Consider the following 15,893-nt stretch of genomic DNA (forward strand, 5'->3'; position numbering starts at 1 on the left):
GAGCAAGAATAAAGTGTGGAAACATGATTATTATAGGGAAACAATTTCATTTGTTCCACAAAAGGCAAATTATATGTTCTAGGCACTAAGATGTGTGTGTTTAGGTTATTTTTGCACACAGGGACATAGCAAACTATTCAGTAGTTCATTCTTGGTTTGATTAACACTTTGATATTACTTCTGCATAAAATGTATTATTTCAGTGTGCAATTAAAAGTTTTGTTGAGTGGTAAAAAATGTATTTTTAATGTAGTTGCTTACTTCATGACTCAAACTGCAATGTTCGAACATTGATTTCCCAATCACTGTCGTTAATTTGTGCTCTTTGTGGTTACATATGGGCATTTGTAAGAAATTGAAGAAGTTATGGGATATTAAGGAGACTGAAATATAATCTTTACTTTGGCTATTACCAGTGTTAAACAACCTTGTTGTTCACAGCAGTGTCTGGCATTAGGTACCGAATATCTCAACTGTTGTTACCAAAACATCTATTCTTTTGCTCTTCCTGCACTTTCAGTAGATTCTCTAATTCAGGTCACTCGGCTTTCTCCATCTATTGGTGTGATACATTCCAATTGCAGTCTGAACTTACCATGCCTGTGCTTGTTTGCTTATCTGCTGAAACTAAAATTACTTGTTTCCATCAGCTCATGCAACCTAATTGAAACACTATATTACGCTGCCTTGAACTTATTTTTTGGTATTTTAAATTAGTAGTAGTCCATATTGTATGTTCAATTTTGCCATCCCTTCTGAAGAAGTCTTCTGCATGTTTCAAATTCTCTGCATGAGTGTTGAATTTTCTGTTTTTAAATGCTTTATTTTGGCTTGAGCTGTAGATATGCCTCTGTGTTCGCACCTGCACACTTACGTTTTAAGAGTTTACAACAGACAACTGGTGCCTTGAAAAGTCAGCTTTTTCCTTTCAGTAAGTATCTTATTACTGTTTATATACTTTTAGGTATTATCTATAAATAGTTTTTAAATCAGTGTGTGTGCATATGTATTACTAAAATTCGCAACTACAGTCTGGATTGTTTGATGTTACAGCTTAAGTTCCTAAGCTATGAGGACCTGCAGACCAGAATGGCGAATTTGGATTCTGAAATGGAAAGGGAAATTGATGAACTTCGCAGGAGATATCAAAGTAAACGACAGCCTATCTTAGATGCTATGGACCAAAAAAGAAAAAGGCAGCAAAATTTCTAAGAGTGGTTTGTGTACACAAAGCAGTGTTTCAGGTGATATCGTTCACTTGAGTGAAATGGGGAAGAAAGGCTTTTTACTCACATTGAGACTAACTTGACACATCTGAAAGTGAGAGAAATTAAGATGTTACTAGGACAGAATGTGGAGTTACTGTAAGAGATAAGTGCATCATTATGGGTATATTACATTCTGTGTTATATCATCTGGCAGTTTGACCCCATTAACGATAGGCCACACTGAATAAAAAATATTGAAAAAAAAAAAAAATCCTTCAGGTGCAACCTCAGTTCCTAATGCATAACAGATGTGATACTATTTCAGTAACACCCTCTCCTCCACTTTCATCCCTTCATCTTCCTGTTGAACTGTTAAAACACTAAAATTACTACTGCTGTAGTAGCAATGATAGTAATATCAGGAGCAATGACTACAGCATAGCAGTAAGATTTTTATTTTTCATTTTGTCATATTTTGAATATTTGGTAAATCCTTGGACGAAAATGATGATCTAAAACAAAAGGCAGTTTTTCATTGATGCACTTCATTTTTAATAATTATTTCAGTATAGGGGAGAATTATCAGTATTTTTCCTGTACTTGACTCTTTTGTAGAGCACATTTCTTGACAGTGTTTGTTGTGCATGTGGAACGTCTTGTTGATTAAAGTGTTCAAACTGTAAATGAACAACTTATTGTAGACTTTGAGAGTTATCTGTTGAGATTCTAAACCTGTACTTCTGTGTAGGGAGAACATTCAGTCTTTCATCTGGAAGTGGGGTCATTTACTTTGTGAAATGTTGCGAAGTTGTAGTTTGAGAGAAAACTTTGTTATGGGTTAAAACTGAGAAATGTTGTAACCTGCCTTTTAAAATATTTCTTCGGCATGTATAGAGATTAGTGTAAAATACGAGAACTGCATTTTAATACGTGCCTGTTTTGCAGGTTTTTGTGCCTGTTCACAATTGACTTAGTGTCCTATTTTTTTATATGGATTAACATGGTTCTGATGTGTTCTGCAAATACCCCTGTAGTTTCATCAGACAGAGTCCATAGCAAAATATTTAAGTCCGAAAAATTAGATATCAGTCACTTAATCTTGTACCTGGACTTGCCTCACAATTACAGTGCTACTCCAAATTTTATTCTTTAAATTTATCATGTAAAAAGTTAAATTTATTGTGGTGCTCAGTAACCATAAGTAATAATATGGTTGATGTAGTGGTTAGGTATTGTGATAGTGGTGTGAAAACTCAGCAATAATGGTTTCATAAAATGCCATACCAGTACATACCCCATTGTTTCTATGCAGTGGGGATTGTTTAATAGGAAGACACAGCATCCTCCTGTTAACCTGTAATGTAAACGTGAAAGACTTTAATTATGAAATGATGAACTGCATGATTAGCATATTAGCTGTCATTGCTACTTTTCTTACCTAATCAGAAACAGCATGATGTTTAATGTGTCATTTGGCAGAAACTTAATCATTTCATTATTGAATGAATGAATTTATTTCACATATGTTGAAAGAAATTATATAGGTAACATCAATATGGAACTTTTGGATGCTGTGCAGACAAATACCTGTTGCCACAAATCTGGATGTCACATCATTCAAATAATTAAAAAAAGTTTTATGGGTATTGGGTGAACTGTCTCAGGACCTGAGTTATGTAAATAGTATTTGAAGACTGGTTAACCTTTATAGTAATGTGGCAATAGGTTGCTTGCCCTGTAGAGAATGGAATAATAGCTCTTTTAAAATCACACAATAGAAAAGAGAAACCAATATTTTCGACAAGTGTCTATAGATTGCCATATTTCTTATCCCACTTTTTATAATGTATAGCACAAGACAGCATGAAAAAGTTGTGTGTGAGGTGAGAGAGAGAGAGAGAGAGAGAGAGAGAGAGAGAGAGAGAGAGAGAGAGAGAGAGAGAGAGCACATGACTTGCCTATAGATCATAACAAGCATTTGAGAGTTAGTATCTTAGTCACTATATTTTACAATTATTTCTGTATGGATTATTTTATGGACTTGAAATGATAATAGTCTATATTGTAAAGTAGTTGTTCTTTTCACAGTGACTTTACTTCTTAACAAGTGATGTAAAGTTACTCTTGGTTGTATTGTAAGGCCTCAAGAAATTGTTGAAGTTTGGGTAACATTTTTAATATTTTTTGTCTTTTAGATACTGCATTTTTGGGCCACAAGGGAATGGTCTATTAAAGTTGAAGACAGTGATTGATACTTCACCCTTCACCCTTATGTGAAACAAACTAGCTGAAGTGATTTAAACTTTCGTGACTAGTTTGCAAGTAGCTGCTCATGTATTGAGTAATGCTGAGGCTGGAAACTTTTGTCAGCTTTAATTCCTGTAGCCTCCTGTCACTTGATTCTCACATATTTATAGATTATGTTGTATTTCCACATAAGCTATCTCAGACTGCACATTTGAATTTTTGTGGGTAAGTGCTGGGAGAAATACATAGGTGAATGTGTTGCCAACAGTGAAAATAAGAACTGCTTTCACCAATATATAAATAGAACAGTTTTTTGTAAAAATTAAGCACAGTAAGCAGTTTATTCTGATGGGCAGGTAATACGAGACATTTGTGCAGAGATCCTTATCTCATCACCTCGATGACACATTATTTTTGAATGTCAGCCTATGATATTATTTTGCTTTTACATGCTTACCAGCTATACATTTCATATTGTTACGCTTTTAGTTAGCTTTTCACTTTACTCTTTCCCAGTTCACTGTTTGCCATCGTGTTTGACAGTGTTGCTAGATATATTAGCGTGCAGATGCAAGCTTATTGCTTACTCCCAATGGCAGGACAACTGTAGTGGTAGTGGTGGTGGTGGTGATTTATAATTTGAGAGAGTGGGAAAAATTGAGTGACATAGTTAATGAGACTTGGGAGAGGGGGTAGAGGTATCTTCAGTTTTCTGGCACCTTCACTGCATTAACTGTAACACTCAATAATAGTTTTAAATATTGACTGCATAAGCTCTGTACTACATGTTAGATATATGAAAGTTAAGTGAAATGAGTACTGTAGAAGTGACAGCCAAAAATAGTTTCTGACATTTAAATGGTGCATAAATTTTAATTTGTTAATGAATTTCATCATCTTGGCACAAATTTTTTGTCAAATATGAAATTTGTAGGGATCAGTTCAGCAGTGCAGTTACTGATGTGTCTTCTAAGAGCATATTAATCTGATGTTAGTAGATGGATGGTGGCCGATTCACCAAAGAATATGGGAGGAAATGATTCACCTAGCCTTGATGGATTTAGAAATACTGCTACGCTGTTGCCAAATACATCATCACTGAGAAGTGTACTGAAGTATGATTTACCTCAGAATATGCAAGTATAACATTGTGTGGTCTGCATAAAATACTTTCCAATTGGACTTGACACTTCGAAGTGAGGCTTCATAAGATTTTTCATTTTTTTTCTTGTACTTCACTTGTTGTGATCTGCAGGTGATTTGATTTGAACTACAATGTCCCTAAAAAATTTCCTCAGGATTGTAAGTGTTAACACTGAACCTGAGAGCAGCCTTAGATGTACAACAATCATCATAGAGTATGCCCTCAGATGTGCTTTAATTTCATTGTGTGTGTGTGTGTGTAGTACATTTGGAAAAATCCACTTTGTGCGTGTATCCATTTTAATTCTTTGTAACAAATTATTTGAACTGATTACAAACCACTTTTACCTGGCAAAATATTCCAGTGTACCAGAATCTCCAGAGTAATATCGTTATTAACAGCAGTAGAAGTTAGTCTTAAAACAAAATTTCCAGGGCTGTATTTATTTAAAAAGTTGTTTTCATGTTATGATCTATTAAAATATTGTAAGTAAAAGAATATATAACCTCATATTCTCTAGTTATATTACTTTATATTAGGTCCATTTCAGTATCAGGTTATTTTCGTTAGCAGCAAAAATTGGAAAAATCTGGTTACATAAATTATCATTATTTGTGACTTATTGAAATGAAATGTACAAGACGTTGTATAGTGTGGTATCAGAATCTCAATTTCTGTGTACCATATGTGAACAAATTCTGGGAAATGCATTGAAGCCACAGTCTTAATACACTAGTGTGTACAAATTACACTTTGGCATGAATTTGTGATACTACTGCATGATGATATCAACTAAACAATGTGTTCCTGCTCATTTATGTCAGAAAATCATGTAAGTTCATACAAACATCATGAATAATGTACAGTGTAATATTGGGAGTGTGAATATTTGTAGAATAACTCTGTGGACTGTTCTAAAGTATGTCAGATTTGTTAATTGTTTTTAAACAAGTGTGTTTCATAAGCATTAGGTTCCGTAAACAATACATTTTATTACTTTGTGGAAGTAAAGTGGTTTCATCTTTTTCCAAAAGAGAGTAGGACTCGTCTTAAAAACTGTGGTGCAATATATTTATTTTAATAAAGAAATGTATCATGCTGTTAACATTTTTGGAAGCAAACGGGCCCATTACTTTTTAATTGCCCCAAAGCTGCATACCAATTATTTCAAGGAAATAAAATATTTTCTGACAATTGTAGATACAGTGGCTTTGTTGTGTCTGACAGCACGACCATCTGTTATCTTAATGTGTGCCATTCTAGTATAATAGAAAGCTCAACAAAACATTTATCATGAAAAGTTATCAGGATTTTTGTTGTCAATTGATCAGTTGAGAAGTAACAGGTATTTGTATTATAGTTGTAAGAAAAATTGTATGTAATTAACAAGTACTGTCATGTATAAAAATGTCATTCAGTTGATGATTACTTCTCAATTGTAAATACATCACAAATGGGCTCTTAATTTTGCATCAAGCCTGTTGTGGGAGTGCAACTTAAAGCACAAATTGTTCATTAAATTTGACACAGGTATTCTTTCTCCTCTGTGGGAGTGACTATGTGACACAATTACTTGTAAATAAGAATTTTTTTAAAAATATATTATTTCAAATGTTTTTTGGTTATTTGATTCACAATTCAGAAAAATCTGAAAAATGGAAATGGACGGAAGAAATTAAAATTAGGGAATATTGAGGGGAAGAACCACTGTTGATTCCTCTGAAATACGCTGTGTACTTCTTCAGGAGACAGGTGATGCACAGTCTCATGGGTTCCAGTGGCATCAGTGTAGGAGTATACAGCTATTCCTGAAAACACAGTTCATTATTACACTACAGCTCGTGAAATAGTAGCATAAAACATCACATGCTATAAAATTATTTGTTAATGATGACCGGCAGAATCTAATGAAACATATGCAAATCTAAAAATATCAGTATTTCTGAAAAACATATTTTTGAAACACACCATTTAGAAGTGGAAAACAGAGTATAATGCTATACATTAAAGCATTTTCTGGTAACGAGTTCAGTGCTGCTTTTATCAGATTTGACATCACACCGGTAAAATATTCCTGAAGATTTGTCCTTTCTCCCCCTTCTCATTTCTCTTTCCAAGGCAGTTCATTGTCAACACTCAAAATTCTGCCTAAAAATGTAGTTCATTTAGAATTTTAACTTCTTGGTGTTAAGCATGTTTGAACCTAGACAAGTGAGAAGGATCCTAAATACTGGGTGTTTCAAAAAGAACTTTAAAAGTTCAAAAATTCATATAAATTTATTGAAAGAAGATAAGGAGCTGGGTTTAGTGACATTTACCTTAAACTAAAGAAGTTATATTTGGCTTCCATTGGTTATCATGCACACATCCCATCAGAAGTCAATTTCTTCCCAAACTCACAGTAGCACTGCAGATGTAACTTGCTCAGTGGTGGCGTAAATTCTTGGTCTAGGTTAAGATATAAAAGCTAGCACAGGAGGTACAAACACTGTAGCCATGATGAATCCCCATTAAAAGAGAGAGAGAGAGAGAGAGAGATAGAGAGAGTGATGTCAGGTCTAGGGAACGTTGGGGCCATGCAATTGGCGTGTCATGGCCAATCCATTGACCTGTAAAGTGGTTAGTGAGACCCTGTTTCTACAAAACATTTATGCCACTCATAAATTGTAGGCCTGCTAGGAGGATCTTTAGCATACTTGGTGTAAAAATTACACTGAACTGTTGTCGCCGATTTTGATTCTTCAAACCAAAACAAACGGCTAGCACACTTGTGTCCAGTGAAGGCAGCCATCTTTAACGCAACTGCCGCTAGGGCTCCTTACAGTGCCATTCAGCACTTGGTGAAATATGCGAGACAAGACTTGATATATTTCCCTACAAATTGACACTACAATCACCTCTGTAGGTACTATGAATTAATTTTTATGAAGTTTCATAGTTGTACAGTCCTTTATGAAACAACCTGTATGTGCGTGACATGAGAAAGGCTGACTTAATGGGAGAGCAAACTGTTGGGTGCCTTAAATTGATGGTTTGTGGATCTGGGGGGGGGGGGGGGGGCAGGAGAAATCTGGATGTATTAGTACATTGTGAGAATGAACAGGAAGAGTTGACTACTCATCTGGAAATAAATTAATGGCTTCTGGGAGCAGTGTTCACCCGAATTTAATGGATATTTATTTATTTATTTTTTAATTATTATTATTAGAAAAGGGGGGGGGGTAATGTGCACATAATCAGAACTGCCCAGAAAAGATAAATAAAGATATCCCATTACTCCCTGAGTCATTGAAATGAAGAACTTTATTTAAAATTTGAAAATAAACAAATCCTTGAAAAAACTTTGACTAGATGGCTTATGGCAGAATTTCATGTAAGTTAATAATAAAGTGTCAGCATATTTATGCATCGTCCTAAATGTGTAATCAAAAAATAAACAGAGATATAACCCTGTAACAAATTAAATATGCTGTAATGACAGCAGGAAAAATAGTGAGACTTAGTGTTTAAGCCGAGTTCATGTAATCTCTCTCTCTCTCTCTCTCTCTCTCTCTCTGAAACAATTTGTGGCCTGTTTTGGCTTTTATAAAGCATATATTATCGAGAAAATCTGTGTTCAAGCATCCCATCAGGTTTAAAGTGAATTAAAATGAGGAGACTGTCACTGGACTGTTTCAATTGTTCAAGCTTTTGATTTATAGGAAATAAAATCCACCACCAATGGTACCCTCATTTTTTATTGATAGTATTTATGTAAACGAAAACAAAGGCTTGCGTTTAGAGGTGCAGTTACAAATGCAGCACCATAGGCTGGAAATTTCAACAGTATTTCCTGACAATATTCCTGTTGTTAATCTGTGTCTGTAATTTTCCAAAATTAATTAATAAGTAGGCAAAGTTAGAAATTAAAACACAAAGGAATTAAAGAAATTGGCTGTGTGTGAACACTGGTTTAAATCATTGGGAAAGATTAACATTTGTGCTTGACTATGACCTGAACTCGGGTCTCCTGCCTACTGCACAGATGAGCTAATCATTGCACCATCAGGACACAATGGTCATCGCAGCTGCAAGGACTATGCTAGCACGCATCCTGCCAGACTCAAATTCTCAACCTATCCACATGCTATGATGTAGTGTCCCTTTCAATGTATCCAAAAGAACAGACACCAATTTGATCCAGCAGCCACTATGAATTATGACACAAAGGAATTACAGACATTGGCTGCTAGTGGCATTGATTTAAATTGATGGGAAAGGTAGAAAATTTGTGACAGACTGTGATTCGTCTATCAGACATGTCCAAAAAATACACATGACTTATATACAGGGTGGTCCATAAAAAAAAAAAAAAAAAAAAAAAAAAAACACCACAAAGAATGAAACTCATGTAGCTTGAAGGGGAAAACCAGATTGCGCTATGGTTGGCCCGCTAAATGGCGCTGCCATAGGTCAAACAGATATAAACTGCGTTTTTTTAAATTGAAACCCCCATTTTTTATTACATATTCATGTAGTATGTAAAGAAATATGAATGTTTTTGTTGGACCACGTTTTTTGCTTTGTGATAGATGGTGCTGTAATAGTCACAAACATATGGCTCATAATTTTAGACGAACAGTTGAAAACAGGTAGGTTTTTTCAATTAAAATGCAGAACGTAGGTACGTTTTGACATTTTATTTCGGTTGTTCCAATGTGATACATGTACCTTTATGAACTTATCATTTCTGAGAACGCATGCTGTTACAGCGTGATTACCTGTAAATACCACATTAATGCAATAAATGCTCAAAATGATGTCCATCAACCTCAATGCATTTGGCAATACGTCTAACGACATTCCTCTCAACAGCGAGTAGTTTGCCTTGCGTAATGTTCGCACATGCATTGACAATGCGCTGACGCATGTTGTCAGGCATTGTTGGTGGATCACGATAGCAAATATCCTTCAACTTTCCCGACAGAAAGAAATCTGGGGACGTCAGATGCGGTGAACGTGTGGGCCATGGTATGGTGCTTAGACGACCAATCCACCTGTCGTGAAATATGCTATTCAGCACCGCTTCAACCACATGCGAGCTATGTGCCAGACATCCATCATGTTGGAAGTACATCGCCATTCTGGCATGCAGGGAAACATCTAGTAGTAACATTGGTAGAACCTTACATAGGAAATCAGCATACATTGCACCATTTAGATTGCCATCAATAAAATGGGGGCCAATTATCCTTCCTCCCAAAATGCCGTACCATACATTAACTCACCAAGGTTGCTGATGTTCCACTTGTCGCAGCCATAGTCGATTTTCTGTTGCCCAATGGTGCATATTATGCCAATTTACGTTAGCCCCGTTCGGTGAATGACGCTTTGTCGCTAAATAGAACGTATGCAAAAAATCTGTCATCGTCTCGTAATTTCTCTTGTGCCCAGTGCCAGAACTGTACACAACATTCAAATTCGTCGCCATGCAATTCCTGGTGCATAGAAATATGGTACGGGTGCAATCGATGTTGATGTAGTATTCTCAACACCGATGTTTTTGAGATTCCCGATTCTTGCGCAGTTTGTCTGCTACTGATGTGCGGATTAGCCGCGACAGCAGCTAAAACACCTACTTGGACATCATCATTTGTTGCAGGTCGTGGTTGACGACGTTTCACATGTGGCTGAACATTTCCTGTTTCCTTAAATAACGTAACTATCCGGCGAACGGTCCGGACACTTGGATGATGTCGTTCAGGATACCGAGCAGCATACATAGCACACACCCTTGGCATTTTGATCACAATAGCCATACATCAACACGATATCGACCTTTTCCGCAATTGGTAAACAGTCCATTTTAACACGGGTAATGTATCACGAAGCAAATACCGTCCACACTGGCAGAATGTTACATGATACCACGTACTTATACATTTGCGACTATTACAGCGCCATCTATCACAAAGTGAAAAAAGTGGTCCAACTAAAACATTCATATTTCTTTACATACTACATGAATATGTAATAAAAAATGGGGGTTCCTATTTAAAAAAAACCAGTTGACATCAGTTTGACCTATGGCAGCGCCATCTGGTTTCCCCCTTCAAGCTAGACGAGTTTCGTTCTTTGTAGTTTTTTTGTTTCATGCTTATTTCGTGAGATTGTTGGCCTGGTCACTATCAATGGGAATCAGTGAAATGCCATGAGTAATGAGGATAATGGACAAGGGGCATTACATTCTTAGTGTGTAAATAGGTTGTGAATTTGTGTCTGACAGGAGGCTCGCTAAGGTAGTCCGTGCAGTTCTGATGACCACTGTCTGGATGGCGCAACGGTCAATGCATCTGCTTAATAAGCAGAAGACAATGGCTTGAATTCTGATCAGACACAAATTTTCATCCTTCCCATTGATTTAAATCAATACCCATTCACAGCCAATGTCTATTATTCCTTCATGTCTTACTTCTCAGTGGCTGCTGGATCGAAACGGTGTCTGCTCTTTTGGAAATGTCTAATACACATCCAAAAAGATAGAAATGATTGCAAGTAGTACCACTTCCATCAAAAGGCTTCTGCTTTAACAATGCGGATAAAAGTGCAGAAATAGGTTATAACAAGTAATTTTCACATCTTTCAGAAATGAATCTTAATCAGTTCTAGGCAACAAATAGTATCATATTATTTCTTTGGATAGTAATAAATAGACAACAATTAACTACACTACTATGAAACTTCCTGTCAGATTAAAACTGTATGCCCTACCGAGACTCAAACTCGGGACCTTTGCCTTTCGCGGGCAAGATCTCTACCAACTGAGCTACCGAAGCACGACTCACGCCCGGTACTCACAGCTTTACTTCTGCCAGTATCTCGTCTCCTACCTTCCAAACTTTACAGAAGTTCTCCTGCGAACCTTGCAGAACTAGCACTCCTGAAAGAAAGGATACTGCGGAGGCATGGCTTAGCCACAGCCTGGGGGATGTTTCCAGAAAAGGCAAAGGTCCCGAGTTCGAGTCTCGGTCGGGCACACAGTTTTAATCTGCCAGGAAGTTTCATATCAGCGCACACTCCGCTGCAGAGTGAAAATCTAATTCTGGAAACAACACTACTGTCATAAAATTCATAAGTTTCCAAAAGAAGATTTTTATGAAACAAATAAGTTGATTCTAAGAGCGATTTTCTCAGTGCTGATGGGAAAGTGAATGTGGTTGTTCCAACTACATTAACTGCAATGAGCCCCTTAAATAAGCAACATGATATAAGAAATTTGACTGCTTTCTGGAAATTATCTTAAATGATTTATTTCAGTATTCTTTTATAAAAATGAAATTAAAATAGAATGAAGTTTTCACTCTGCAGTGGAGTGTATGCTGATATGAAACTCCCTGGCAAATTGAAACTGTGTGCTGGACTGAGACTTGAACTCGGGATCTTTGTGTGTCACAGGCAAGTGCTCTACCACTAGTGCTGCAAGGTCTGAAGGAGAGCTTCTGGGTAGTTTGGAAGGTGGGAGATGAAGTACTGGCAGAATTTAAGATGTGAGAATGGGTTGTGAGTCGTGATTGGGTAGCTCATATGGTAAAGAAAAGTTCCCGAGTTTGAGCCTTGGTCCTGCACACAGTTTTAATCTGCCAGGAAGTTTCGAAAATCAAATAATTTGAAAGCTTGCTAAAATGCTCCATTTGATGCCTGTGCCGTCACTGCCTAGCTCACTGCTCCTACTGTCAAATTAGTAATTCAGTGATTCGTGTTGTGGAATTTACATTTTGTAAAATGGTTACAGGTGGTGTGTAGTACCACACTGTGCAACCACATCTATAAAAATTCATGAAAAATTGTTTTTCAGTGTTCCAAAGAATGAGAAGATGTGTAAAACGTGGTATCACTGTACCAGAAAAATGCCACAGCATTGACACAAAAGTTCCCTAAGTTAATTAAAAATGTCTTGCACTCTGACGCTGACATTAATTTATGTGAGATCTGATCTCACTTTTACAAGGAAGGATAATGTCATTCACCGAGACTACTCTGTTGAGTGAAAATTGTCATTTTACCAAGTTTCACGTACGTTATTTGGTAGCTCAGTTGTTAGAGCAGTAGACTGTTGAATGTTATAAGAAGACATCCATAGATCACTGGTTTGAATCCAGCTCAAAAGAATATTTAAATTTTTTTGTAAAACTACTCGACACTCCTCTCAGATGAAAAGTAAATCACAATTACAAAACTTCACCACTCCCAGCAGATACAGATTATTATTGTGTTTTCCGTGCCATTTGTGCGTGCTTACATTCGCAGTCGCTGTTCACAAGTGTCACATTCGCAAAGATGATTTCTATTTAATGTGACCATACACACACTACTTTATTGCAGACCATTTCTTTTATCTTTGTACTGTTTTTCTAGGATCATTATTGTTTAAACTTTTGAAGTTTCATCATCTTACATAAAGTTGAAGTGAATCTGCTTCAGACAGAAACGTTAGTTTACACTCGCAAACGTCATAGCCCTTAGGTTTGTGTTACCTGCATGCTTTATATCTCTCTGTATACAAAACCTCATCGTTCAACACCCCTTTATGGAATTTTTTGTATGCAAAGTAAATGCACTTATCCTCTGTTGTCCATTTCTCAGACTGAAAATTAATGTGAAACTATATATAATACATTCCACCATCAAAACACCTGCTGCAATGAGTTCTTGTTAATGCTGTTTTCTTATTTTGCGTAAAACTTTTAAAAATATTTAACCTTTTCAGGATTGGAACCTCTCTCCTCTTTACTCACAGTCAGGTGCACCATCTGTTGCACTACAGAGTGCCAGCTCTAAAAGGTATCTCTGCTGAGTATCTTCTATGGAGGTAATCAGCACTAAAATTTGCCAAATATAAAAAAAATTAAACTATTGTGATTTGGATTGTAGTTCACGACTGATAGTCAACAGGTTAGTATACAAGACGTGGACCCATTTGCAAAAGTTCTTTAGTTCCACAGTCTTGGGCAAGTTTAATAATGTTACAGGGAGCAGGGAGAAGAATGTCTCTTTTGCACTTACTGATGCTGTAAATGGGTGGAGCATAAAAGTATCAACTTTTGAAAGGTTTCCACTATCAGCATTTACAAAATTCCTTTCTGTTGTTACCTAAAAGTTGTAATTGCATTTTCCATCATTAAATAACTAAACTGTTTGCAGAAAAAGTACACAAAAAACCTAGTAACGTTGCCTAACACTCCTGTAACACATGTATAGCTCCGTATTGTTTCTAGTCTGTGATGTCACCAGTGCGTCAGACACAAGCAGAGCATTTTCGATAGTATGACCAAATCTTGATATTAAATGATTTTTGAGCTCTAATTGCTTAAAAATAGCAGATACTTTGTGAGAATATTAGCTATAAATGCTATTTGAATGTTACAATCACTCAGAATAACAACAATCCAAACCATGTTTTTAACATTGGAAAATAGCCTATTGCACCAAAAGTGCAACCTGTAGAACATACTCTGTGATATCCCAAAAGATGAAGATTATGCCAATGGCTTAATTACAGAGCAGGTGGTGTTGGGGTTAATGTACAGGACATTTAGGAAGAACTGGCTTAGTCCTCCAGCAGCCATACAGTTTAGGATTTCCATGGTTTGCCTAAATTGTGTGGGATGAGTACATGATTGGTTTCCCATCCTGTCGTGTCATATATAGTTCAGTCTTCATCATTTGTAAAATTTAGCTGTGGTCTCATCCAGACTAGCAACTATTCTCTTTCAAACTATGTAAAGTGGAGTCATTGTCCAGTATTGTGCCTGGCTCCCAGTGATCACTTTCTATGTCAACAAAGTACATGATGCTATGCATGCATGTTGTCTGTCCAATCAAATATTATTTGCTGTGATGTAGTTACGTCACATGTGTAGATGTTGGCAAAATATGGAAACATTCGCAACTTAAATTTACAGTTCTTATTTGGTGCTTAAACATTGTTTAAGATATTTAATACTTCTGAGACCCGGAGAAAAGTTTGAGACCCCATCTTAGCTTTTGGTACTATTAGTTCCTTCCTTTGGGAGAGTAGAGGGATAGGATAAGCATATTCATTGCTAGGCGTAAATAGTAGGAAGGACTGAGTAAGGATGATAACAGGATTTAAGTATTAACCTGGCTTGTTGCATCAAAGAGAGTACTGTAGTTTATATACTATAAGACACTACAGACTATGAGATGCACCTTAGTTTTTAAGCAAGTTTTTTTTTTTTTTAATTACCATTTTTATTATTAGATTGCAAAGACAGTCTAAAAAGAATGTTGTTTATAAAAATTGAACTGGCCTTTAAAACCCCCTGAGAACTGTCATCTAAACTACTTTCTTCTTCTTCTTCTTCTTCTTCTTCTTCTTCTTCTTCTTGAAAGATTTAACAATAATTTCTTCTCTCACTCAAGATCACGACTGTTTTACCCACTGACAGACTGGCTTGATTTATGTTGGTTTAGAGCTCACTTCAGTGTGAATTCATGTTGTTTTTTTTTTTTTTTTTTCTTTCATCCATTTGTTCCATTCCTCTCCAATATCACTTTAAATGCTTCATTTGTCGAGATATCAAGAGATTGCAATTGTGAAGTAAGAAACTTCCCAAAATGACTCAAAGCTCTGTATTTCCCTGTCTCAATTTGTCTTTCACACAGTTTTCAAATGACTACGAAACTGATAGAGCTCAAGAAGACAACTCTTCTTCAATAGGGCACCTTTCCCTCTCTCCCACACTTTGTTAATCCATAATTTCATATTTATCTATCCAGCCCCGATCATGTACATGAATGACAACACCTGGCATTATTTCGGAATGTTGTGGCATTGTCTTGCACTTGAATATGATCACTGGATTAAGTTTAGCACTGTCAGCACAACATGAAAGGACAACTTTGTAGTGCATTTTTTCATATCCTTTTGCTTTTATAGTTCCAGTTTTAACACCTTTCACAGTAATGGTTCTATTATTTGGTACATTAAATGTCAGAAGTTTCATCTATATTCACTATTTGGCTTGATGTTGAATAATAAAGCAATGGAAATATAATATTTTCTCTTCACACTCTTGTGGTATTTTCTGAGATATTTTGGTTTTGGTTCGCATGCTAACTCCATGACTCTTCATAAACCATAACACCAACGAAGTCCACCCTTAAAGTCTTAAGTTCCACTATAGGGCTTGCATGTGAGCATGTATTTGAATCTGTTTTGTATTAATTCCAGTGCCGTTTGGACCGTGTCCTTGAATCCATTTCAGTATGTCATCTTTTAGTTTTGGCCATTT

General features: G+C 36.2%; 1 protein-coding gene across 3 annotated transcripts in view; it reads left to right on the plus strand.

Annotated features, from left to right (window-relative positions):
* LOC126263247 (serine/threonine-protein kinase 3) overlaps positions 1–6,215 on the plus strand; it is a 378,603-nt gene extending 372,388 nt beyond the window's left edge. For all 3 annotated transcript variants that reach the window (XM_049960350.1, XM_049960335.1, XM_049960343.1), the window contains one exon: positions 1,054–6,215. In XM_049960350.1, coding sequence (XP_049816307.1) covers positions 1,054–1,212 — 159 coding nt within the window. In that variant the 3' untranslated portion in view covers positions 1,213–6,215. The remainder of the gene's footprint in view (positions 1–1,053) is intronic.
* The last annotated feature ends 9,678 nt before the right edge of the window (positions 6,216–15,893 follow it).

The sequence above is a fragment of the Schistocerca nitens genome, chromosome 1 (genome assembly GCF_023898315.1).
Source record: "Schistocerca nitens isolate TAMUIC-IGC-003100 chromosome 1, iqSchNite1.1, whole genome shotgun sequence".
Taxonomy (NCBI): Eukaryota; Metazoa; Arthropoda; class Insecta; order Orthoptera; family Acrididae; genus Schistocerca; species Schistocerca nitens.